Here is a 24274-nt window from a genome sequence, read left to right as displayed (position 1 = left end):
TATTTTGTCCATATTAAAGTCGAAAATTGGTTTTTATTTTTATATATAAACGTATTATGTTCTAATGCGGTTATAAATAAACAAAATGAACGGCAGAGCAACGCTTTGGTGTCATCAGAATATGTGACTTATACCATGTAATTCGGTTTGATTGTCATATTCGTTCATTATAAGATACACGTGAATAAACAATGAGTAATAAATTGTTCTCGATAAAATAGCTGAAATAAAACTTAACGTAAACAACGAAACATTATTTTTCATAAAAACACGCAAAACTTAACTTGGTTTCTAGAGGCTTTCTGCTGCTATCTATACCAGTTAGACATTAGATTTGATTTGATTTAGTCGTTAAAATTATACCAAAAACAAGACAAGCCTGAGAGGGAATGCAATAAGGAGGATAAGGACAAGAAAGTGAAATAATAAGCTGGTCATCGATCTTTGCCTACTCCGAAGGGAAAAATTGAAGATAACATTTATTATCAGCTAAAAATATTGTGTGCTTGTATGGTCATCGATCTCTAGGTACCTTTCCAAAAGGCCAAATTGCAAAGACAATAATTCTCTGTTCATATATTTTTAGGTATGTCAAATGTGACAATGACAGTGACATGCTATGACTATTATAGTCGGAAAAATGTAATAGGCCCGTTTTGACATTTGTGCAAGACCATAGAATGTAACTTGGAACGAAACTGAAAGAAACAAAAAAATAAAAATCAATTACATACAGTGTTTTAAAAAATACGTAAATTTTTTTGGGACGTTAAATAATATGAAAGAATATATCGCGAGTATTCTTTTTGCGCTTACTTCATAGTAGCATGCAATTTATAATTGTTGCGAAACGTTCCGAAAACAGTTACGTTCTCAGTCTTTTTTTTTTTTATACTAGAGCTGTAACCATTTTTTTACTGAATATCGAAATTAAATATGGTGTAGTTATCTTTACTGCAAAGAATAAGCTTGGTTCTCAAAATGGGTTCTAAATAATGAGTCTGAGTTGATGTGTCTGACCAAGCGGCACATGACTGAAGCGTCCCCGCGCGCACTGCGCAGTTTTTCGTTCCTCATCTTGTAAAGTTGACTGTGCGCCCGTTTACTATTACGTTAACTATGGCTTTTCTATTTTGGACATTAATTTAAACATAGTGATTTGACTCGATTTTTGTGTTTGTTGTTATATAGTACTAACTCTGTTTCAACATGTTGAAAAGTCGACGTATAATCAACAGCCAGTCACGCGTATTGGTTGTGGAGTTAAAGGAATACTTTGAACGAACGAACACTTTACAATACATAATAATATCAATCAAGTACTGATACAAACTTGAATTGATTTATCGTGAGTATCGAGTACAGAGTCTTATGGTTCCATAACTAGTTACGTCGCGATGACAAATGTCAAAACGGGCCTATTATATTTTTACGACTATAGTATTTTGCTGACTGCTAACTGTTGTTTGTATTTTTCTTTTTGGTAAAAATCATATCTTACTTTTGCTAAAATATTCTTAACCGAAATGGAAAAGGAACTAGACAAAGTTGTGGAAGAAATCATGTCCACTCCCAACGTGGCCGGGTGCTTGGTAGCTGACCACCAAGGACTGTGCCTGGCGTCAAAAGGCACCGCTCACGTAGACTCCGCGGGACTTATCGTAGCTCTTTCAGAGCAGGCGTGTAAAATCGAGCCCAATTTAAAGCCGCCCACTGTATGTCTGGAGACTGACAATAAATTGTGCCTCATTCAAAGACACGGTACGATCACGGGTGCCGTATTTAAGCAGAAAGGTGTAGCGTAAGATATTTTCTCCGAGCGTTAAAGTACCTACTGTATATTAGTTATATTATAGTTTTATTGTTAACAACAGGTCAATCAAGAAGTTTTGAAGGCTTGCTTGAACTGAGCAATTTAAAATGTCCTCGAGTAAGACTAGAAAAGTTGTTTTGTGTGGCTATTTTTTACAGACGAAACGTATGTCTCAACAATTATTGTGTTACCTGACTATTTTAGTTGCCTGTGTAAAGGAGTTGTTTAAACTTTAGCTGCAAAATGAAGGCTCCAGTTGAATAATAAATGTGTTTACAGTGGCACTTTATTTGTGATATTAAGGCTTAGTTACAAAACAAATTGGTGATGCATTTGAAAAATCTGCCCTTTTGTCGCTTAAATGGACTGGACCAGTGGTTGTAGTAACCCTGGTTGGTCTTGTAGAAACATTCAGAATGAGGAAAAGTAATGTTTAGTTGATTTGTAATTTATTTAAGTGAACATTGTTATATTGTCTAGAATTTATTTCTTTGTTAGTATGTTAGCCTGCACCTTGGGGATTTCCCATTTGTATTGTGCATAGTTCTACTCTGTAGTCACAAAATGAACTACAGTGAGATATAATGTTGTTTTAGTCTGTCATTTGTTTACATACTAAATTTATGTGCTTTTTAACTATGAATAAATGTGTTGTCAGTGCAACAAAGTAACAATTAAATGAAGAACTTAACTTTATAAACAGACAGTTTATCCAAGATATTTGGAGAATAAGTTCCTATTCTTGGGGCGGAACATCAACTTCATAATTTACCGATCATCTCCATGCCTTCTCCATCTGAAAAACCTTTGCTGAGTACCTTGTGCCCAGTTGGCACACATACAACCATAAACAAGAATGAATTGGCTAAAATAGTCTAGGTTAAATACCTGTTTTAGTCCAACTTCTGGATTGTACAGTAAAATGTCAGATTTTTTAATGTGTTAATATATATATGGATACCTACTTCAACTTTCATGGAGAAGTATGTAGATCTGTAAAATTGGTTTAAGTTCCTCAGTTTAAAGCCATAAATCCTGTAACATTGCTTTTGCGGATATTGAATATAGTGGATGTAGAAAATAAATGTATTATAAGAACTTTTACACATTTTCTAAAGGTTAAAATGGACAGAAACAAGCACACTTAAGTTAAATACAGGCAACTCTTTAGGGTGATTATGTACCTATTCCTAGTTAAGTACCTTAATCATTAGTATATTAATCTTTTCTACTTAAAATATATCTCTTTTTGTTGCAATAAGTCTTTTTTTTACTTTCATTTTCTAAATAAAGGAAATATTTTTGTGACTTTTAAGACCTCTTATTATTATTATTGTATCAGTATCTCTACGTGATCAAATCAGAAACGAGGGGATCCGTAGAAGAAGCGGAGTTACCGACATAGCTCAGCGTGTTGCAAAGCTGAAGTGGAATTGGGCCGGGCACACCGATGGACATTGGGGTTCCAACTTCCAAGGTGTTCGAATGGCGATCCCGCAAAGGTAAACGTAGTGTTGGTTGGCCCCCAACGAGGTGGACAGAGGTCATCAAGCGAGTCACTGGGAGCCGCTGGAAACAAGCGGCCCAGGACCATGGATTTTGGAACTCTCTACAAAAGACCTATGACCAGCAGTGGACTTCAACCGGTTGAAGTGATGATGATGATGATGATGACGAAATATTACCAGCCCACTAGAGGGCACCAATCTCCTATCATAACGAGAAGGGTATGGGCGAAGTAGTAGCGTCAACCACTTTGTTAGCCATGTGCGGATTGGTGGACTTCATTCACTTCACACCTTTATGGAGAAGTCTCAGACATGCAAGGTTTCATATCAATGTGTACCTTCACTTATTGTTATATTAAACTCAGTGTGGACGTTTTTTTTACTTTAAACTATATATGTTAATATAAAGATTACATATTTGCGTACAAAGAAATAAAAATTCATAGTTTCAATATACACACATTTATTACAGATATGCTTTCCTAAACTTTTAACATTTATTGACAAGAAACAATGCACTAATTAATAGCTACCAACTATTTATAACCATAATATTATATAGACGCAAATTGAAGCTACCTGTAATATAATGATGAACAGTGTTTCCACTAAAAGTTAAAAATTATCGCAACTTTTAACCAAAGTGAGAAGTTATTATGTAACAATGTTCAAACACAATATAAAATAATTGGTCTGACAGTCTAAATCGGTATATAATCATGCAATGATATTGGTAAAAATTTAATTGTAAACAAAACTAAAGTAAACTAACGTCATTCATTTGTGTACAATCAAATTAACACCACTGGCAACCCTGTATATCTAAAATATATTTATTATATAATCAAAACGTTTCAATGATATGACAAATAACCAATCATTTCTACAATAATCATCTTCCAAAATTCAAAAGAATTGATACTTTAATTTAAAAAGGTACATTATTAATATGGTTAAGACCATGGTGAAACTTTATTTTAATAATATTAGGCACTTAAAAGTAACAAAATATGTATTGTAACAGCATAAAATATATACAGAAATTCATGTAAAAGGAATATCTTGATTATTCTTAAAATAATTTTAAATAGTAAAAATAACTATCAAACATAACTAGTACACAAACTAAAACATAAAAGGAAGCACTCAAAACCATTCACGACACAGTGTTACCAGGAAAAAAAATTCTCTATGATTCATAAATAAAGTGAGCGGAGAATGCCAATTCTAAAATGAAGAGAAGTATTATTGGCTGTATGAGCAAAGATTTTAACCTAATTAACATTTACCTAAAGACTAGCGTCTTTTAATAATACTTATTTATCCCTTTTATCATATCATTATGTTACAAAAATATATATAAGTAACAAGTGATATCTCAACAAACTGTTATAATTGGAACAATGTATTTTTAATAAAGGATTACAAATATACAATGACAAGACACAGACACTATTCTAAATATACTCATAAACATACTATAAAAGTTGCATCTTTCGGAAATATATAGCCCTGCAGTTTTACTAAGATTGCGCGCTAGATCTCGCAACGTGTCACAATTATTGCAACTAGAAATTGCCAAAAAGATTAATGGAGGATCTGAAGTTCAGTTTAACCTTTTAAAACGTAATTTATGTGTTCAGTGTTGCTAATGTACATATAATGTGCAGTATATGTGTGAGCGAATTCTTATAGTATATTCTGGGTTTTTTAAAATAGAAAACTGATATTAAATTTAAAGGAATCTTCTCATGGAATGTTTCAATATTATTTACATTTTAAACAAGGAATATAATTCTATTCAAATTAAAAGATTGGTCACATAGTTATTTTTATGTTAGTAATTGTACTAAAAATAATTTAATTGGTTAGAATTGATTTTAATAATAATAATAATAATAATAATAATAATCGAAATGAAAATAACATTTCAATACCCATTATTTAGAATTTAAAAGTCATAAATTGTGATATGAAACATTTTAACAATGATAACACTTTTAAAGATTTTGCGAATTATTTGGTAGCAAAAGTGCCTAAGCTGCTAAATATAGTTCTAAAACTTGCTCAAAATATAATTAAAAAAATAATTTACAATGTTACAAAGCTGTGTTTCTTACTTAACGTCCATTATGTCATTCTATAATTAACTATCTAAAACACTTCTATGCATAATAATATAATCGCATAATATAGGTTACAATAAATTCAAATATTTATAATATTAAATACTAAGCAAACGGTTTATATAAAATGTTGATACCGAATGATTACAAAGTGAGCAACGCAAAAAACATATGAATTTTAGACGCACATACAATTTTACATCGTGGTCAAATGGGGTAATAAAGTGGGCAATCTGAGCCTTATGGTATGTGGCATAAAGTAAATTATTCAAAAACATTTTGGCTGTACTATACCACAATCTGAGCTCGCGTCATCTTTAAACACCAGTTATTTGAATGCACTACAAGTTAGGCCTTGACTTAACTTTATCTGGTGGTAGTGCAGTCTAAGAGGAAAGCGGACAAACCTGTCAGGAATTTTGCAATTATATTAATCCCATACCCGGTTTCGGTATTATGTCGCCTAGAAACCGAGCAGGGGGCTCGGTTTCTAGGCGACATAATACCGAAACTCCTAATCGCTTAGCGACAGTTTTTTGTCAGAAACTAGCCATCGGACCATACCACTGAAAATTCAGAAATTATAGATTTCAAAATCACTCCTGCCCGGATTGACCCCTTATCAGTAAGCATTAGTACAATAATTTCTCGCTCGCATTCGTGGAGTCATTTTCGAGTAAGTAAGTTATTGAACATAGGAGTAAAATGGATCTTATTAGCTCGCGCTTTTGACAGAGCATTCGTTTTGCAAAAATCTGAAGTACGGGATTTGCGACTCAAAAACGTGTGACATTTAGTTAATTTTACTTTGACGGTATATAGTTTGATATGCGAAAACGACTTCTTTATTTCGAGCGAGCAAATCTTGCAGCAGGACCTCCATCTTTTAAGACCACTGCGCTCAGTGGCGTGCACATCATACATGCACAAAAGCATTGGTTAAACAAATGATTTTATATAGCTCGTATTAGAGGGGAATTTTTCTATTTTATGCTATATATTATGCATACCGTGGCCGAAGATCCTGTGCACGCCACTGACTCAAGTCGTTGAGTCGATATGGCGTGCGAAGGCCATGAGCCGGCAGCTTTACATTATCGGCATGTATTCGCTTATTGCGTGATTGAAAGTCACCGCAAGCCGACGACCATCTCGAATCCGAGAGTTTAAGCGAAATCTGTACTTATCGTCCTTCGAGCCGGGTACGTATATTTTAAATAAAAAAATAGCGTAATTTGACTCGCAAAGTGTTATATCTATCAAAATGTTTAGACAATATTGATTATATTACATAAAATGCGGTTTCAAATCTATATCTAGATTCATTGGTCCTACTTACGAGTATTGCTGCCACCTATAGAGTAACGGTAACATGCTACGAATAAAGTATTTCGTATGCACAGAAAGACAAGGGAAAATACCCGAGAACGTCAATATTACGTCGGGCGTTAGTAATATTTCAGATACGAAACATGAAAGATTTGATTTGAATCACCTTGCGTGGCGTCGTGTGGTTTAAGGCTTTCATTACACTTCGTAAACTATAAATTGTTATAGGTATGCTTCATTTTGCTTAAAAAAAATATGAAAATATCATTGGTTGAACAAACTTATGAAACAAAAATAATGCCTCGTTGTCACCGAGTGTATGGCGCCTTTTTAAGCCGGAACCACACTGAAAAAAAGAAACCCGACGCCACTAATGTTGATTAAAAATGCCCAGAAACAAAGACCAGCGCTATTATAAGATTGCCGCACCACGCTTCATATAAGCAGCGGCTTAAAAAAGGAACTAAACAATACCTACGCCTTTACTTAATAAACTTCGTATAGTGCCTGAATAGTTACTAAAGCGGTGATTGATAGCCTTCGTTTGCCTTCTTTTCGGGCGAACCGATCCGATCCCCGGCTGACGAGGGTACTTCAAACTTTTCGGAGTTATGTGCGTTTCTAAGCAATTGATCATTTTGATTTAACGGCGAAGCTTATATATAATTGCGGGAAAAACTGCATACCTGCGAGTTCTCCACTTTGATTTTAAAGGCATTTGAAATCTAGCAATCTGTATTAGGTTACTTTGATTGCCTATTAAAAACCCATGCCTTGTAGTTGATCGGTAATGGGTTAATAACGACGTTACACACAAACGCATCACTCACTGTCTTCAGTAATTGACTGATGAAAGAAGACGGAGCAATGTATACTAAACAACCGCTATACAACGTTTCTTACGATTAAAAGCGACGCCCCATAGTGCGTTCTGTTGCGGCGTCGCAACGCACTGTAGCCACACTTGAGTTGCAACGACGCAATGAGGAATGGAAGCCTTTCTAACATTATAAATGCAAAAATGTGTTTATTTGTTTTCTTCCTTCAAACAACCAATAAATATTTCTTTTTGTATTCCACTACAACAACAAGTTAGTCTTTGACTGCAATCTCACCTCGTGGTAAGTGATCATGCAGTCTAAGATGGTAGCGGGCTAACCTGTTAGGGAGTATGACAGCCATATACCTAATCGGTGAGATTGCAGTCAAGGGCTAGTAGAGGAATTAAAAAAAGTTTATGCAAGGCACTATGAGGCATCGAAGTAACGGAGTACTTTTCATTTAGTAAATGTGGAGGGGAGGTACATCAATAATTTAACATGCAGTTTTGGATCAACAACAAAATAAGTGGTAGGTACCTATTGATAGATATATAAATGTAACATTGAGTATATGTAATTCTAAAATCTACGTCTTACGCTATAGATAAGATACGAGCACAATCTACTGATAAAATAATGACTTTCTATTCAACCAATTATTTTTTAATGTTATCTATTATTTCTTACTTCTCTTATAATGTAATCTTTTTATTACTTAACTGATGATTATTATTTACAAAATAAGACAAGAAAGAAAATATACTACTGTTAAAATAAGTGACTCGATATTTCGATTGTAAGATACACATGTTTTTATATATATACATTTATATTATTACATGTATATATTTATATATGTATATGTATGTGTGTATGTGTATCTTTCAATGTAGCCGTAAAGTGGACATTGTATCTGGACCTTCTCAACTGATTACATTTGATTTGACTACAGAAAGTCTTCGCAGGATCCAAAAAGTCGGTATTGAAAAAAATTCTAATACAATTATTTTGCCATTCTAATCTAGCACGTGCCAGCCTGTCGACGCTGCGAACGGTTCCATGCAGTATGAATATTATTATCTATAACATGACTTAAAATTCGGTGCTATAAGAACAGCCTATAGCTAGTAGGAGCGAAGCGGTGCGACAATATATATAACTGGTTTGGCAAAGTTACTCTGGAGAGATATCTTCAATCGAACACAGCATTCTTAAAAGTTGCTATATACTTTTTTTTTTTGCTGGAGCAGTAAAAACATAACACATTTGGAAAAATCACATAGTACACACATGCGATTTTACATAAATGATTGGATATGTAACAACAACGCGTCCGATATATAATATGAATAATTCAGTACTATCATAAATTAATTAACTTTCTATTTTATAAAATAAATATGATCTTTCAACATTCACACAGGCAATAAAGTTTTGAGGGTACTGAGTCTTTTGAACACTGTTAAGCCGGATTTACATTAATGTCGTGTTGCATTCGTTTTATTGGTAACTAGCTGAATCCGGTCTCGTAACAATGAAATACGTTCTTTTAAACAATATAATATGATATTGTTTTTAACGTATAAAAATTTGCAGTTCTCTCAACGACGCTCTTAATGTGTATCCGGCGTGACGGGTATACATTAAAAATGTTATATTCAGTTTAAAACTAATTTAAACAGTTTCCAAAATGGGCACACAATGTTAAAAATAAACGGAAAAATTCAGCTGTTTTTGTTTAATAACAATTAATATGAAGGAATACTTCTCTATTTAAAAAAAGCAGTCAGCTTCGATCTGCCTTACAGTAAATTATGGAAGGAAAAATCATCATTTTGCAGAGATCATTTGCATGTGCAATAGAGATCAACCAGTATAACTAGATCCGCGAATAAACTAACCACAGAGCATATTCCAATTCCACATTTACATGGTGGAAGAGGATCCAGTGAAGCTGGACCGCTGCTGAATAATAAACCACTACAAGTAGGTCTCCGAAGCAACTCATTTACAAACATGAACCAATAAAACTAGGTCTCCGAACATACTAACCGCGACGCATTAGCGAGGTCTTTATCACTTGGTGACAGGGGGTCCGGTGAAGCTGAAAGGCTGTTCGTTTGTGACGAGGGTGGCGCGCGGCGCCGAGGTCGGCTGGCCCAACCCTGCCTCCAGGTTGGCAGCCGACGTCCTCATGTCATCTACTGACGCCCTGGGGAAGTCGAACATGCACAATAAATACACGAGGTGCTTATATGGCTGAAAGTCTCAAACAGGACATCAGATCTATCAAAATTTCCAATTAAAACTTTCAACATAATGCACGTTTGATAGTATTTTCTTTTTTATTATAGCGATATGATGGTGATATGAAACGATTCAAAAGCGCCGTCTACTAAGCCCACGACAAACTAATGTAGATAATATATTTGATCACCAGCTCAGTCTGACTAAAACAAAATAGCTAGGGCGATTCGCAACTAAAATTTTTCATTGTTTATGCTGCTTGGATTTCTGTAAACTCATATTTCAGAAAAACTTTTAATAGGAATCAACCAAAATGTCATGTCATTTCCGATAGTTCATTAAAAAAAGATATATAATTTCTAATTGAATGTAGCCAATTATTCTAACTTATAACTTTATTTTTGCTTTGTTTTGTTTCACTGATATGATTACGCGAGGAGACTGACTGACTTAGCGATTAAACGGCCACCTCACCCCTTTCAACCTAAAGGAATTCTTCCAAGATGAGGTAAATACTATGAACGCAAACCACGAGGCCTTTTTCAAGTTTGAAGAAGACATGTTGTGCCCTAATGTGGGATTAGTGCAACAATTCGGAGAAGAATGATTTACTTTGACGTGTAATTTAAAAAAAACGCGTTGCACTTATGTATACGCGTTAGAAGTTCTCATCTCTCGCCTTATTCTACATTTGTAGAAAAAACGACACTAACAATAGGAAAAAGGTATTTAATACAATGGAAGTTTTATTATAACTCATTTTCTAGTTTAAATCTCATTATCGTACAACCAAGTTTAACTCATCATTAAAATTTGAGATTTTTGTTTAACTCAATCAATTAAATCACTATGGCTAACTTCAGGGTGTCGGTATTTCGTGACGGTGTGCGCGGGCATCGTCAAAAATTGCTCTCATTCATTCATTCTCATTTATCCCTAACGCACCAAAAGAAGTATAACTTCAAAAAATATATATATAGGTATACAACGTGTAAATGAAAATCGAAATAAAACTTCACAGGCTTTACATGTACATTATGTACTGTCTTTGACACTTATCTGTGAAACCGTTAACCTAATAGTTTATGAGTAAGCCACTTGCATAAGTTTTAACTGAAATAAATCAGAAACGGCCCCTAACATCACATGCAAAATTGAAATCATGTGACTCCTGCCAGTTTATTAGGTACGCGTGGCGTAGCGGAGATGCTATGCGCGTGTCGTTCTTTATCTACATTAGGGTTGTCACTTAGAATGTTTTGAATTCGTTTGTATGGAAATATACATATGCTTCTTTTGATTTAATATTTTTTCTTTATGTAATATAATTAATTATGCATCCATCAATATTATTTGGTAATTCTGTGAGACGTTGTACATTTTCTTTAATCTCCTCCATCTTCATTTCACGTCTCTGATGGAGAAGCCATACTTTACTACGTAGCTGTAGAGTTTAAAGTCAGGAAACTAAACTGTTCTTGAATAATCTGTTGTAATCTTGGCGCACTACTCACAGCACATACTCGTACGAGTTAACAATAAGAGTTAATACTGCATAAGTCTAACATGGTAGCGGGCAAACCCGTCAGGGGTGTGGCAAACCCCACCAACACCCCTAATCGGTTTCAAGATAGCTTCTGTGATAATCAGAAGACTCTAAACTATAGGTAAATAAGTTGCTTAAAAAACCAGATCTAGCGAAATATAAGTAAAAGATAAAAGTTGTGCATTTAAAATAAAATGTGTGTTGCTAAAGAAGTATATAATACAAAATAATTGAGTAGGTACTAAATTATATACAAGCAGAGAAGTGCCCAAAGTTAAAATATAATGTCAAATGATAAACCCGCAATGATAGATTTTACTATTGGAACACTACTTAGCGGCAGAAATTTAAAAAATAGTTGGAAAATCCAAAAGAGCGCGTCTCATAATCTCATTCATTACAATAATATTGAGATTATTTGTAAATAATAATTAAATTACATCTAATTATACGGTGAAAAGTAATAGGCTTCTATTCCTCAAAATACAGAAGCCTATAAAAAAAAAACAACTCGATAAGTGAAGTATTTTGATCGTTATCGTGACCACAAGATACGGGATCCACACATACATACACACGGACGTCCAAGACAGAACTTTTTTAAACAATTTTTTAATTAGTTTAAATAATAAAAAGAGATTTAAAAATATTGTCTATTTATATTCACTTTTAAAAGCAATAAAGAATAAAAAAAGTGACATTTTAAGTCGGAGAATCACTAGGCGTAAACTGACAGTAATACCCACCTCAACGCTTCGCTTATGAGGCGTGCAAAAAGTCAGTTTTCGCAGTAGGATAGCCAAGCAATCCACAAAACACATTGACACAAAACACATACTTGTACTTTGTGGCCGCTGTACCGATTTCCGTGATTTGTTCTGAATCTGACGTTCCATTTTAATAGTACATTGAAATGCGCAGGCAAGAGAGCGAGTAGCGTTAAGTACCATAGCGTGCCAGCAGTGCATGGAAGTTCGCCAAACTACCTTCTAGAATATGATATGAAACAAAATTTTGTGTGTATCCACACGCCGCCGGTTACTCCCCGACATAGTTTGCGAGTAAGAAACTTTTAAGAAATACTCTCCATTTTTTTTCTAACTTGTCTTATAATGTAAACAATCTTTTCATAACTTTTAAAGAAAGAAAGAAAGAAAATACATTCGTGTTAAGTGTTACACTTAAACATAACAAAGAAAGTACCTAAATTTTTTAGTGTAGTATTATTTTATGTAATAAATAAAACAAGTGCGATAAAATAAATAAAAACAAACGAACAGTAGAATTAAATTTTCATCATGTAAGTGTGTTTTTATTACTTTCTTGACATGTTTATATTATAAGACAAGAAAATATAGATTTTATGTAATTTTGATTTTGTGCAATTTTCCGACAGTTGTTTTTGTATCTAGCTGTAAAAAAAAATAGCGACAGACAAGAAAAAAACATCATGCAATAAGCCAAGTCCCCGTGCTTGCGTCACGTATGCTAGTATTGCCTTAGTTGGGGCGCCACACGTCAGGGTCCTCCATGAGGGTGACGGTGTGGTCCTGCGGCGCCGCCATGGGAGCCCCGGGCGGCGTGGTGCCCCCGGCCGCCATCGCCGCCATGTCGTCCCGAGAGCCCCTAGCCCGCAAGCAGTATTATCTCAAACTTGATTAGTACACACAACATAAAGCGCGATATCACACTATGGGCTTTTTAAGTTTTTTAATGCGAATAATCTGATGTTAAAGATTTAAGTTAGGATTTAAGTGTTAAGTGATTACCACCGCCCACGTACATCTGCAGCACCAGATACGCCACCTGTGTTGCCCTCTTATCTCACAATTGAACTTTTTCCGTCTATACAGGATTAATTAAAAAATACCAGAAAGCTCTCGGCCTGTAGTTCTATACATTAAAACTAACAACTTTTGTTCTAATTTTTGTTTTATTCTCTATTTTGTGAAATTTTAAATATTCAATATTCAATATTTTACATAGATACTCTACTAGTTACTACTCTGTAATGTAACATCGGCAACAGCGCGCCAACCACGACTTTATCGTAAGGTCACTGACTCGACTACGCGACGCATGTATTTGGTTTCACAGTGTAATGTCACTGTACAGAAATAACATTTTTTTTTTGTATGAAATAAATTAATACTGAATTTTGAAAAGTCGTAGAACAAAAGTTGATAGTTTTTATGATAGGAACTACAAGCCCGAACGCTTTCTGGTATCTTTTTTTTAACTTTGTATATATGAGCTATGTCAATTTTACAAAAAAGAGAATCATTTATACAAAAAACGACGTACTGTTTCACATTTTGCACTAGTTTTAGAACATTTAAAATAAGCACATAGCCCACAATAACTCAATGTGATCGTAAGTTAGAAAATTTCAATACAGGAAAAACCGACTCCAGGTGTATTAAGAAATGTCAGAGTATAAATGTAATGTAAATACTCCAACATAGAATGTGTAAGTGAAACCAGGACAGCTGATGTTTCACGAAAGAGATACCAGCGAGCTTTCGCGCCCTCGCGTCGCGATCCCCGGCGACGCGGTTACAACCCTTATTTTCACAAAACCTAGGAATCGCCTTAAGAAAAACATCCGGTTTTTCTTTTCTCTTTGGCCAAAGCCTCCCACAAGACAAAGACTAGTGATTTAGGTAATTCCTAGAGAAACAAAACATTTCACGAACTCTTAAGTAAGAAATGACACATTACTGTGGTGTCTAATGTTACAAAACCGATTCGGCGGATCGCAAAGTTTAGGGAACTCGGGAACTGACACTTGACGGATGAAAAAAATATAATTTTTTTTTTTCATATCCTTAAATCCTTACGAAAAATAAAAAATATGACAATACAAACACAAAATACCAGACCTTTCGGCAGAACAATAGACAAGTTGGTTCACGTGAGTATCGATTGTTGAAAGGTATGTCTAGGAAACTTCTTTGATTAGGTGTTACCTTGTCCTTCTCGGTGGCGTGCATAGAGGGTATGCAGAGGTTATGCAGATTGTATAAAATGAAGAAAATCTGCGGTAAGAGTTATAAATACTTAAGGGTAGGCTTTTTATTTCTCTTACAATGCCTATCCTAAGTTTTTTATAACTCGTTCTTAATTTCATATTATCATAATTGACGGCCGACTGGCGCAGTGGGCAGTGACCCTGCTTTCTGAGTCCAAGGCCGTGGGGTCGATTCCCACAATTGGAAAATGTTTGTGTGATGATCATAAGTGTTTTTCAGTGTCTGGGTGTTTATCTGTATATTATAAGTATTTATGTATATTATTCATAAAAATATTCATCAGTCATCTTAGCACCCATAGCACAAGCTACGCTTACTCTGGGGCTAGATGGCGATGTGTGTGTTGTCGTAGTATATTTATTTATTTAGTATATTTATTTATCTGCATACCCCGTGCATACCCTCTATGCACGCCACTGGATTCCCTCGTTAGTGAAAAGTCCACGGTTCATGGTGTGAGCATCCATCAACAAAACACAATACCATGTTAGTAAAAACACAATAAAAGCCAAATTAGAATGAACACTTTCATAAATTCAGCAGGAAATAATGTTACGTACTTCTTTCCAAGCGCCATCATGCCGTATATGATGCCGGTGGCGAAGATCAGCCCGCTGCCGAACCACGTGCTCAGCGCGAAGAAGCATAAGAAGAATGGAGGCAGGGCCAGTCTGAAAATATGAAGATCTTTATAAAAAAGGAAACTTTCTATCCATGCAAGCAGATGTTACGAGTACTTTCCGGAAGTCCTTGATATACAACGTAATAATAAATGGAGTTTTTGAAGGAGAGGAGAAAATTTATTGTAAATGTTGATGTTGGAAAAGAGCAACTACTGAGTTTATTGCCGGCAAGACTCGGTAGAATCTGCTTTCCGAACCGGTGGTACAGACACTACAAACAGACATACCTACTTGTCGTTTCGAAGGTGCTTATAAGTGGACCTATTTTAAATAAATGAATTTTGAATTTCAATATGGATTTTTGCTTGAAAGAATCGGCACGCATCTCAACTTTTCGGAGTTATGTGCATTAATGGCGAAAACATGAGAGTTCTTTATAATATTTTCAAAGGCGTCTAAGTTTTCCAATCCGCACTAGGCTAGCGTGGTAGAATAGAGACTATTTTTTTTTTAAAGTTATTTAGAACACGTGTTTCGTAACAGTACAAGTAGTCGCTGACAACCGCAACAGTAATGTGCGCCATTATTGTTGCGGTTGTCACCTGAAAAACAATATTAAAAAACAACTTATGACCATAGAGAAATATAATAACTACTCTATTCTTACCAACATTTAGAGTGCCAAAAGAAAAATAAAGAAATTATGTCAATTGAATTTGCGTCACCGCCAATCACCGCCAGTCACCGCGATTACGAGTTTTACGATAGTTCGGATGTCGTTATTCAATTTTATCACGGTATGTTCAGTGTTTTTCGGTGCAAATTGAGTGCAACATGATTGAAATGGGCAGCAAATACTCATTTACAATAGTTATTTATCCAAATTATAGTATAATTCTAACCTAAGTAATTATTCCAAAATACTAAAAAAAAACTTGTTTTTGTACTCCTAAAAGTCTATCACAGTCCACTCAGTGGCGTGCACTTGGTTTCTTACCAGGGTATGCACACAGCAAGAAAATGGCATAAAACGGCAAAAATCCTGTCTTATAATAGTTATTTATAAATTGTAGGGTAGGCAGTGCTTTTGTGCATGTATGAAGTGCACGCCGCTGAGTCCATTGCTTTACCTAAGGCCTCTCCTTAAGGGACGGTTTGCCAATAATCACCACCCTGGGCAGACAGGGTGATCGCAGCAATATTGCTAGTAGTAGCCCAGAGATGCTTCAACGGTGTAGGAAATCCTGCATGCCCGACAGTTCTATACAATTTTCTCAAAGGTGTGTGGAGTCCACCAATCCGTCCAGTGGCCAGCGTTGTGGACTACGGCCTAAACTCCTTCTCATTGTAGGAGACCATCTGTAGCGGGCCGGGAATGGTATTTCATGTTTTAGTCATCAATATCAACCCATTACCGGGCACGGCGCACAGGTTTCCTGTCAGAATCAGTAAAGTCTAGGCCGTTATCCTCCACGCTGGCCAAGTGCGGATCTGTACACTTCACACGCCTTTTAAACTTCATGGAGAACCCTCAGCAGGGCACAGGCGGGATATAATAGTATATTGTGTGTGCTAAGTATAATTTGCGTGCGCCAAGTAAACTTGTCGCACTCAAATAACAGTTTAATTTACGAAAAAACTCACGCGTCATTTTAAAATGGGCAAACAGCTCTTTTTCAACCGCAACAGCGAGTACTAAGATACTACTTATCCCGCATGAGTAATAAAAAAATTATATCCCCCGATTATAACCCCTCACAAGGGATATAATTAACGTGTCCACCTGCTAAAGCTCTGGAACATCGAATAGGAGAACTTTACCCCCGTTTATTACTACACATACATTATTTGGATATTATTTCCACATGTGCGCCAGTGCTTTGAGAGTTGATAAAGCTGTGGGAGCAGACAAATCTATATCATCTAGCATCTCATGACCATGCTAGCCGTGCAGGCATGTAGGTAAAACTTGACGTTTCAAAAGTGCTTATAAAGTAGGCCTACTTGAAATAAATGAATATGAATTTTGAATTTGAATTTGAAAACGCATATAGCTCCGAAAACTAAGAATAGCGGTCCGGGTACCGATCTTGATCCCCCTGTTCCGTGGCCCTTACCACTTTGAATGCTGAATAAGAATTAAGGCTTACCCCATATAGAGCGCGGCCTTGTTCCAGTATGGGCGCGATTCCACCTTGTCCGACAGCACCTATAATAATAAAATAAATAAATAAAATAAAATTCATAAATATACTACGACAAAACACACATCGCCATCTGGCCCCAAAGTAAGCGTTGCTTGTGTTATGGGTACTAAGATAGCTGATGAATATTTTTATGAATATAATACTTATTATATACAGATAAACACCCAGACACCGAAGAACATCCATGTTCATCACCAAAACATTTTTCAGTTGTGGGAATCGAACCCACGGCTCAGAAAGCAGGGTCGCTCCCCGTTGAGCCAACCGGCTGTCTAAATGATACTTTACGACTCTACTTTACTTTGTTCCAAATCGTTCGATCGCTCATAGAAATCCAGCCGATTATATTGACCATATAGATGGCCTCCTTTTGTCTATGCAGCGCAACGCGTACGAAAAGGACAGATATATTATTTTTTGTTTATTCTGATTAGTTTCGTAATCGGTTTTCTGATTTAATGCAAATTTTAATAAAGTACCCTGATTCTAAACAAAAATTGGTTTAAAATGTTAAATCAATCGTTTAATACCTATACATAACACAAGCTACGCTTACTTTGGGGCTAGATGACGATGTGTACATTGTCGTAGTATATTAATTAATTTATTTATAAAAAAAAATGGAATAATTTGAGGTTCAACATCAGATCAGAATCCATTGTTAGGATTTAATAAGAGTTGTCAATAATGTGTGCGGATAGGTAGACTTCACACGCCGATGAGAACATTTGAAGAATTTTCAGGCATGCAGGTTTCCTCAAGATGTTTTCCTTCACCGTTCAAAGCATTTGATACTTAAATCGCTTAAGGTAAAACGCACATAACTCCGAAAAGTATGTGGTGCGTGTGCCGGGGCTCGAACTCGGAAAGAAAGCCGAAGCCTGACCCACTACGCCTTCACCGCTCTTTTTTATACACTACTGAGGAAAAGTTTAAACATAGTGTTTATTTTCACATTACTATCAATTATAAATTGCATATTGTAATAGTCGAACTGAGATATTCATTGTAAGGCAAGCAGTGGCGTGCATAGCCCTTGGACCCAGGGTATGCACAAGGTGTTCAGCACAAACATAAAGTAAAATTTATATTTTAGATATGTCGGTTTATATTCAAATTACTTTACGAAAGTTATATTTTTGATTGATTTAATACTATCGTCTATCTACTGCTAATTGAATAAAAGTACATACCCTGATTTACGTCACAAAATTATGACACACCATTCGGCAGCATTTTCTAAGCACACTGAAGATGATAATATTTTTTTCCAACATGTTTTTAGCGTCTTGATGAAAATTATTAATATCACAATATCCTTTATCATTTCAAACTTTACGTATATTGGACAATAAAACAAAAGGAAAGCAAAATAATCGATTGGTGTGTACAAAGCCGCTTAGTCAACAATACCTAGTTTTCGTAAAATTTATTATTACACATACGTTTTACTTTATCACCTATTTTTGTGGATATTTGTAACATTGGTACACACCTTCCTTTGCGAATGATTTCTAATTTTACGATAAAGGGATAGAAATTAAAGTTGTCTCTAAGTACTTTTTCCAGGCACACTGAACCCAAACAAAGACCGCACGAATATGCTTTCATTATAAAATGAATGAATAAACTATAAAATAACGTTAACACATTAAACTATCACTACTCAAACTTTTATAAGTTGCTGTATTTATGCACGTTAACCTTTTATTTATCACCAACGCCATAGAGCATTGTTCGAAGGTAAACAATAATGGCGATTGAATATGCTAATGATATATTGCAATCGAATTTAGTCAAAATATGTCTTTAATTTTTTTGTAAGTAAGGGTACGAACGCTATTTTATTTTGATATGTCAACAATAAATATAAACAATAATTATTGTTAACTTTCTCACTTTCCAATAATTCCTGGAATACTTTTCATAAAAAAATCAAACACGTAATTGATTATCCACTTCCGTAAGCAGTGCTTATAGACACCTATACATAGAGAATTTATGAATGAAACTGTTCACACAAGACCGATGCTAATCTTGTAAGTACAAGCGCACGATTATAACATTACACGACACACACTACTAACTTGCACGCACACATCTAGCAGAACGATTCTTTCTTTGGGCGTGCTTATTTTATTTGATATTTCTATGCAACAGTAGATGGCGTCATATGTCGAGTGATTCATAATAATTGATTTACCCTGCAATCGATAACATGAGATTTAAATGATAATATAGGTATTTTTACGTGTTTTAAAAGGTAAATGTTTAGCATTTACGGTTAAAAATTAAAATACGAAGTAGAAAATTTTATTTTATAAGCTATACCTACGCCTCGCGCGCGCTGGTTGCGCTGTCGCCTGTCTAGCGACAATTGACCTAGAAGTTTGGCCGCTCATTACTAGATGGCGCTTTCATATATTTTTTACTTAGTGTTTTTTTAATTACAAAACTTTAATGGTCCTATCTGAAGGTTCTTTAAGACCCTGAGGGTAGGGTATGCACTGCTTATTTGCATATATGCAATGCACGCCACTGAAGGCAAGCCCGGCATTTCGGCTGCTAACATTACCGCCATTGGGTGTTTTGTAGCAAGTTCCAAATAAGACGGTCTCGTTGCTCCGCTTGTGTCCAGCGGCTTCGTGCATTTCGCTTGATGTCATCCGTCCAGCTCGGCGGGGGTATGGCGTATGGTGGTATGGCGACGCCGCACCGGTAAACGCAGTGTTGCGCGTTGGTAGCAACGCTGCGTTTACCGGTGGGACGTAACCATCCCAGGGATTCTTGGGACCCCAACGTCTATCAGTTCTCGGTGCCACTTTAGCCTCGCGACTCTTTGCGCTATGTCGGTAATTTTGGTCTTCTACGGATCTCCTCATTTATTTTCAATTTAATATAAATTTATCTTCAATACTGTTTTCTTTATCATTATCATTGATGAAAAGATGCGCTAAATTAATTTTAAATTGGTTCAACCAAATACTTAGCTAAAATCTTGCGATTTTGTGTTAAAGTGGGGTTATATTATTGAACACTTCCTGATAGAAGGTTAGGCGTTACTTTGCTACAATAAAGTGGGAGGATGTTAAGACCGTAGTCCACCACGCTGGCCCAGTGCGGATTGGTGGACTTCACACACCTCTGGTAAAACTATGGAGGTTTCTCAGGCATGCATGTTTCCTTCACCGTTGAAGCAAGTGTGCAATACTGGTTGCGTGTGCGTGCGTGCGTGTGTGTGTGTACGTGTGTGTGCGTGAGGGTTTGTGTGTGTGAGTGTGTGTGCTTTAGTGTGTGTGTAAAAATAGTTTTAAATTGCAAGTATGCACCTGCACGTAGTCGATGAAGAAGCAGCAGCACGGCGCCTCGCACACGATCACCAGGAAGCCGGCGAGCATCTGCCAGATGCCGGCGATGAGGCAGCCCACGTTCAGGAAGATGATACCCGTGCAGTTCAGCAGCCCGAGGATTATGGCGACTGGAGGTTCCAAAACAACTACCATTTAGTACAAACTGAGATGGGGATATTTCTTTATAGACTTGATGACAAATTTTGAAAAACTGCCCTAAGATGTCCACAAGTAATAACCATATCGAAAAAATAATTTATTTATGCAGAAATTAAAGGTTTTGTTGATATTTTAGCAAATTTTATTTGCGAAAACGCTCGCTGGGTGTCACGGCCGTACTCGTGAAGCAATAGGTAAATTAGAGCTTTAGCAAGTCCATGTAGCCTTGCTAAACATTATTGTTTTTCGACATTGATAACAAAAAACTTTGAGCAGGTATAATATAAGGCAAGGTCATTTAAAATCATTAATACTCAATTCACAGAAAGCATTATAATTTCATGTAACATATTACATACATATATGTATTTTAGTTAACATAAACAAGTAATACAATAAAGAAAAAGTTTTCAACACTTAAAATAATTCCTACATATTTTACAAAATGTGAATATCTGTGTGAATTTTTGTTGTAGCACTCAGGATTTTGTTTTTCTTCATTTATTTTCAAAGATTTGAATACACCATCTGTATACTAACCGCCTTACAACCATCCTTGTAGATTATAGATATGGAAATTGATAAGAAATTTAGAATGGAATTATTTATCAATTATTTTTCTTTTTCTTCTGGGCATGTAATAAACAATGAAAACCGCGATCCCTTATCACTCATGTTTACATCAAAAGATAAGATTTTTCAGACAACTTTTATCTGTGACATTCATAATACATTAATTAAAAACAGATAAAATAGCACAGTTGTTACAATTTGTAAATAATGTCCTTAGTTCATTTTATTAACCTGGCAAATATTAAAACAAATATTAAACTAATGGGTTTGTATGTTTTTTATTCCACTACAAGTTTAAACCTTGTCTGCAATCTCACCTGGAAGTCAGTGTAGAAGATGGCTAACCTCTTATTAGTACTGCAGTGATATTAAGCTCATACCACCAATCTATGCAGCAGCAGTACACTCAAGGCTTAACTTACTTAAGTTGGTAGCCCCTAGCTAACTTTGAACTTTGATCGAAAATTCGTTAATACAACGAATGAATACACTTTAATAGTACAGCAAAGAAAAAAGAGGTTACGATATACACATAGAGCAAGAGAGTACAATTTGTTGAAACTTTCTTTCTACTAGAGAAAAGTAGCACCACAAAGCTCAAATTCAACTTCAAAATTTATCTTTTCATGTAGGCCCATCACAGGCACTTATGAAGCGTTCATACATATATGTTTACATAATTGTAAGGGGATGGTGATAACTTAAATCTAAAGCTTCGGGGGTTTCAAACGCACCCTGGTTTCAGAAGAGCCCACAACAAACTAAGCCAGGTAAATAGGACTGTACCTCATCTCCCATAATAAAGAGCTGGGATTCAGAGCAAAGAACCTGCTCCAACATGGATAACTTTGCTATTTGTCTACATATTAATCTGTAATGTGGGATCTAAACCTTTTATTGGGAGTAGATTACTATCATTACGGAAATTGAGTAATTAATAACTGAGGAAAGCATGTCTTGGCCAAAAGCAGAAGACCAATTCAAAGATTGAATATCCCATTGATGCCTTTGTTAAGGAATGGCATATTGATAACTTCCCTTCATCTTCACTGATATCAGAGGAGAGAGGTTTTTGTGTGACTTAAACATGCTCTACAGGAAATGTAATACAGATATTTAGTTACTTAAGTTTATATTCATTAATATTATATATTGTATTTTACAAAAGTTTTATTACTTTTACATTATTTATATTATTATTCCCTTTTGCGCCCACGACAAGTTCAAGGTTGACTGGTAGACAGTGCTAAGCATTAATTTTGCATTTTGAAAAGATCTAAACAAAATACCTAACAAATTTTAACCCATCTCGGAACCCAGGACTTAGCGAAAAACACGATCTAAACAAGGCCAGTAGACCAATTTATTTCTATACAAATTAATTAAAGGTTTACTGCAATGGCACCTGATTATGATATCAAAGACAAGGTCTAGTATGGAATATTGCCATTTTTGGATTCAGCCTAAAATACTTATTTTGATTTCTGCCTAAGTTTTATCATATAATATTTCCCATTGAATTGAAGTTATATTTAATATTTATGCATAATAACTTGCTAATTCATAAAGCAGGTGGGGCACTAGCTTCAAGCAATTGTTATTATATATATTAGTTTATTTTATATTTATTAATAATTATATGAATATGTACTTTGATGTATTTGTGTTTACTGTAAACTAGTTTAAGTATTAGTATGAAGTTATTTGCATGTATGTATTTTAATTTTTTTTAACACCAGCAGTCCTTTCTTCTTTTCTTTTTTCCTAATTCTAAGGTTGCCTGGCGAGATTGCTATTAAGCAATTGTGGTATACAAATAAAGAGTAATTTGAACTTAACTTTATACAATTATTTAAGGGTTTTGCCTTAAAATTCTGGCTAATGTCTACAAAAAAAAAATTTTTTTTAATAAAAACCTTAACCAGTCACTAGAAATATGTGATTAACATCTCAGATCCCATTGAGCTAAGTTATATTCTTTAGCAAAAGGTCATGAAAACATACGTCAATGAAAGCTTTAGCTAAGATAGAAGCTTTTTTTTGAGTTCATAACATTAGTTAACTTAACCTTTGAGGATTCCAAAAATGCCTAAGGATATCCTTTTTGATATGACATCTTAGTGTTATATAAAACTAATACTTATTTAAGCAATTCATGCCCTCACTTTTAATCTTAAATAAGCTTTTGTCTTATAATTTCTATTATGTATAAGCTATATTTATTATCAATAAAATTTTAAGTTTTGAGATACAATATGGTCAGCGAGAAAGGTATACAATTAAGAATAATTGATACAAATTACTATAAAATTTCCATTTTTAAAACAAAGTTCATTGTAGCATAACAGTGTGCATTAAAGTTTATTACACACATTTAATAGTTATTATAATGTGGGTTTGGTTCTTTAAGAAATTGTATACAGATTATTTTATTGAAAAGCTTTTTTTTCATAAGATTCCCAATATGTTTGGGTACCAGCTGACCTGATAAGATAAAGACATTTGATAACTATAGCCCATTAACTGCGATGTTTAATGTTACAGTCTAGGTCATTTACTCTTAGAGGGCGTTTGGTAAACAATGAAAAGATACTTACTGAAACTGCCAACTGTCCCCAGCCCTCGACCAGCGTAGCGCATCCACCAAGGGATGTCATCTTTTTGGGCATTCTCGCCCCCCGGGCGCGCCATTAACATCGTTATCTTGTCTGCCAACGACTGTTATAACAATACGCATTTTTATGTACAGTTATAATTAATTAAAAGGGTTTTAAAACCATTAAAAGTAATAAATATCTTACCATTTTCGAAAAATCAATTCACTTCCCTTGTCAGCTGTCAAACTGATAATCACAGACGAGAAACCAACAAGGATTCTTGACACAAATAAAACAGAGAAGGTACAATGACAAAAATTACGTAATTCAATGCGTGAAAACA

General features: G+C 35.1%; 2 protein-coding genes across 3 annotated transcripts; one reads left to right on the top strand and one right to left on the bottom strand.

Annotated features, from left to right (window-relative positions):
* Positions 1–1439: 1439 nt before the first annotated feature.
* Positions 1440–3074, top strand: LOC120637386 (ragulator complex protein LAMTOR5). Its single transcript, XM_039909210.1, has one exon. It carries the CDS (start codon positions 1527–1529, stop codon positions 1803–1805), a length of 279 nt encoding a protein of 92 aa, XP_039765144.1. The 5' UTR covers positions 1440–1526; the 3' UTR covers positions 1806–3074.
* Positions 3075–7955: 4881 nt separating this feature from the next.
* LOC120637360 (calcium channel flower) lies at positions 7956–24198 on the bottom strand. Of its 2 annotated transcripts, XM_039909173.1 has the most exons (7): positions 24136–24198; positions 23932–24052; positions 20582–20730; positions 17196–17254; positions 14983–15093; positions 12889–13016; positions 9751–9809 (listed from the first exon to the last, which is right to left on the bottom strand). In XM_039909173.1, exons 1-6 carry the CDS (start codon positions 24136–24138, stop codon positions 12890–12892), a joined length of 570 nt encoding a protein of 189 aa, XP_039765107.1. In that variant the 5' UTR covers positions 24139–24198; the 3' UTR covers positions 9751–9809; position 12889. The 2 variants fall into 2 exon arrangements, with proteins under 2 accessions (XP_039765106.1, XP_039765107.1); XM_039909172.1 differs by lacking the exon at positions 12889–13016 and having other exon boundaries at positions 7956–9809.
* Between the last annotated feature and the right edge of the window lie 76 nt (positions 24199–24274).

Source organism: Pararge aegeria, chromosome 3 (assembly GCF_905163445.1).
Source record: "Pararge aegeria chromosome 3, ilParAegt1.1, whole genome shotgun sequence".
Lineage (NCBI taxonomy): Eukaryota > Metazoa > Arthropoda > Insecta > Lepidoptera > Nymphalidae > Pararge > Pararge aegeria.
Note: the sequence above shows the minus strand (reverse complement) of the source record. Positions and strands in the feature narration are given on the sequence as shown.

Bases quoted from the DNA above. Each gene is read 5' to 3' on its own strand.
- LOC120637386 (XM_039909210.1), top strand. From the start codon at position 1,527: ATGGAAAAGGAACTAGACAAAGTTGTGGAAGAAATCATGTCCACTCCC.
- LOC120637360 (XM_039909172.1), bottom strand. The intron at 20,731-23,931 runs GTAAGTATCTTT...TGGAACCTCCAG, and splicing joins GGGGACAGTTGGCAGTTTCA to TCGCCATAATCCTCGGGCTG. The intron at 17,255-20,581 runs GTGCATACTTGC...TTATTATTATAG, and splicing joins TCTTCATCGACTACGTGCAG to GTGCTGTCGGACAAGGTGGA.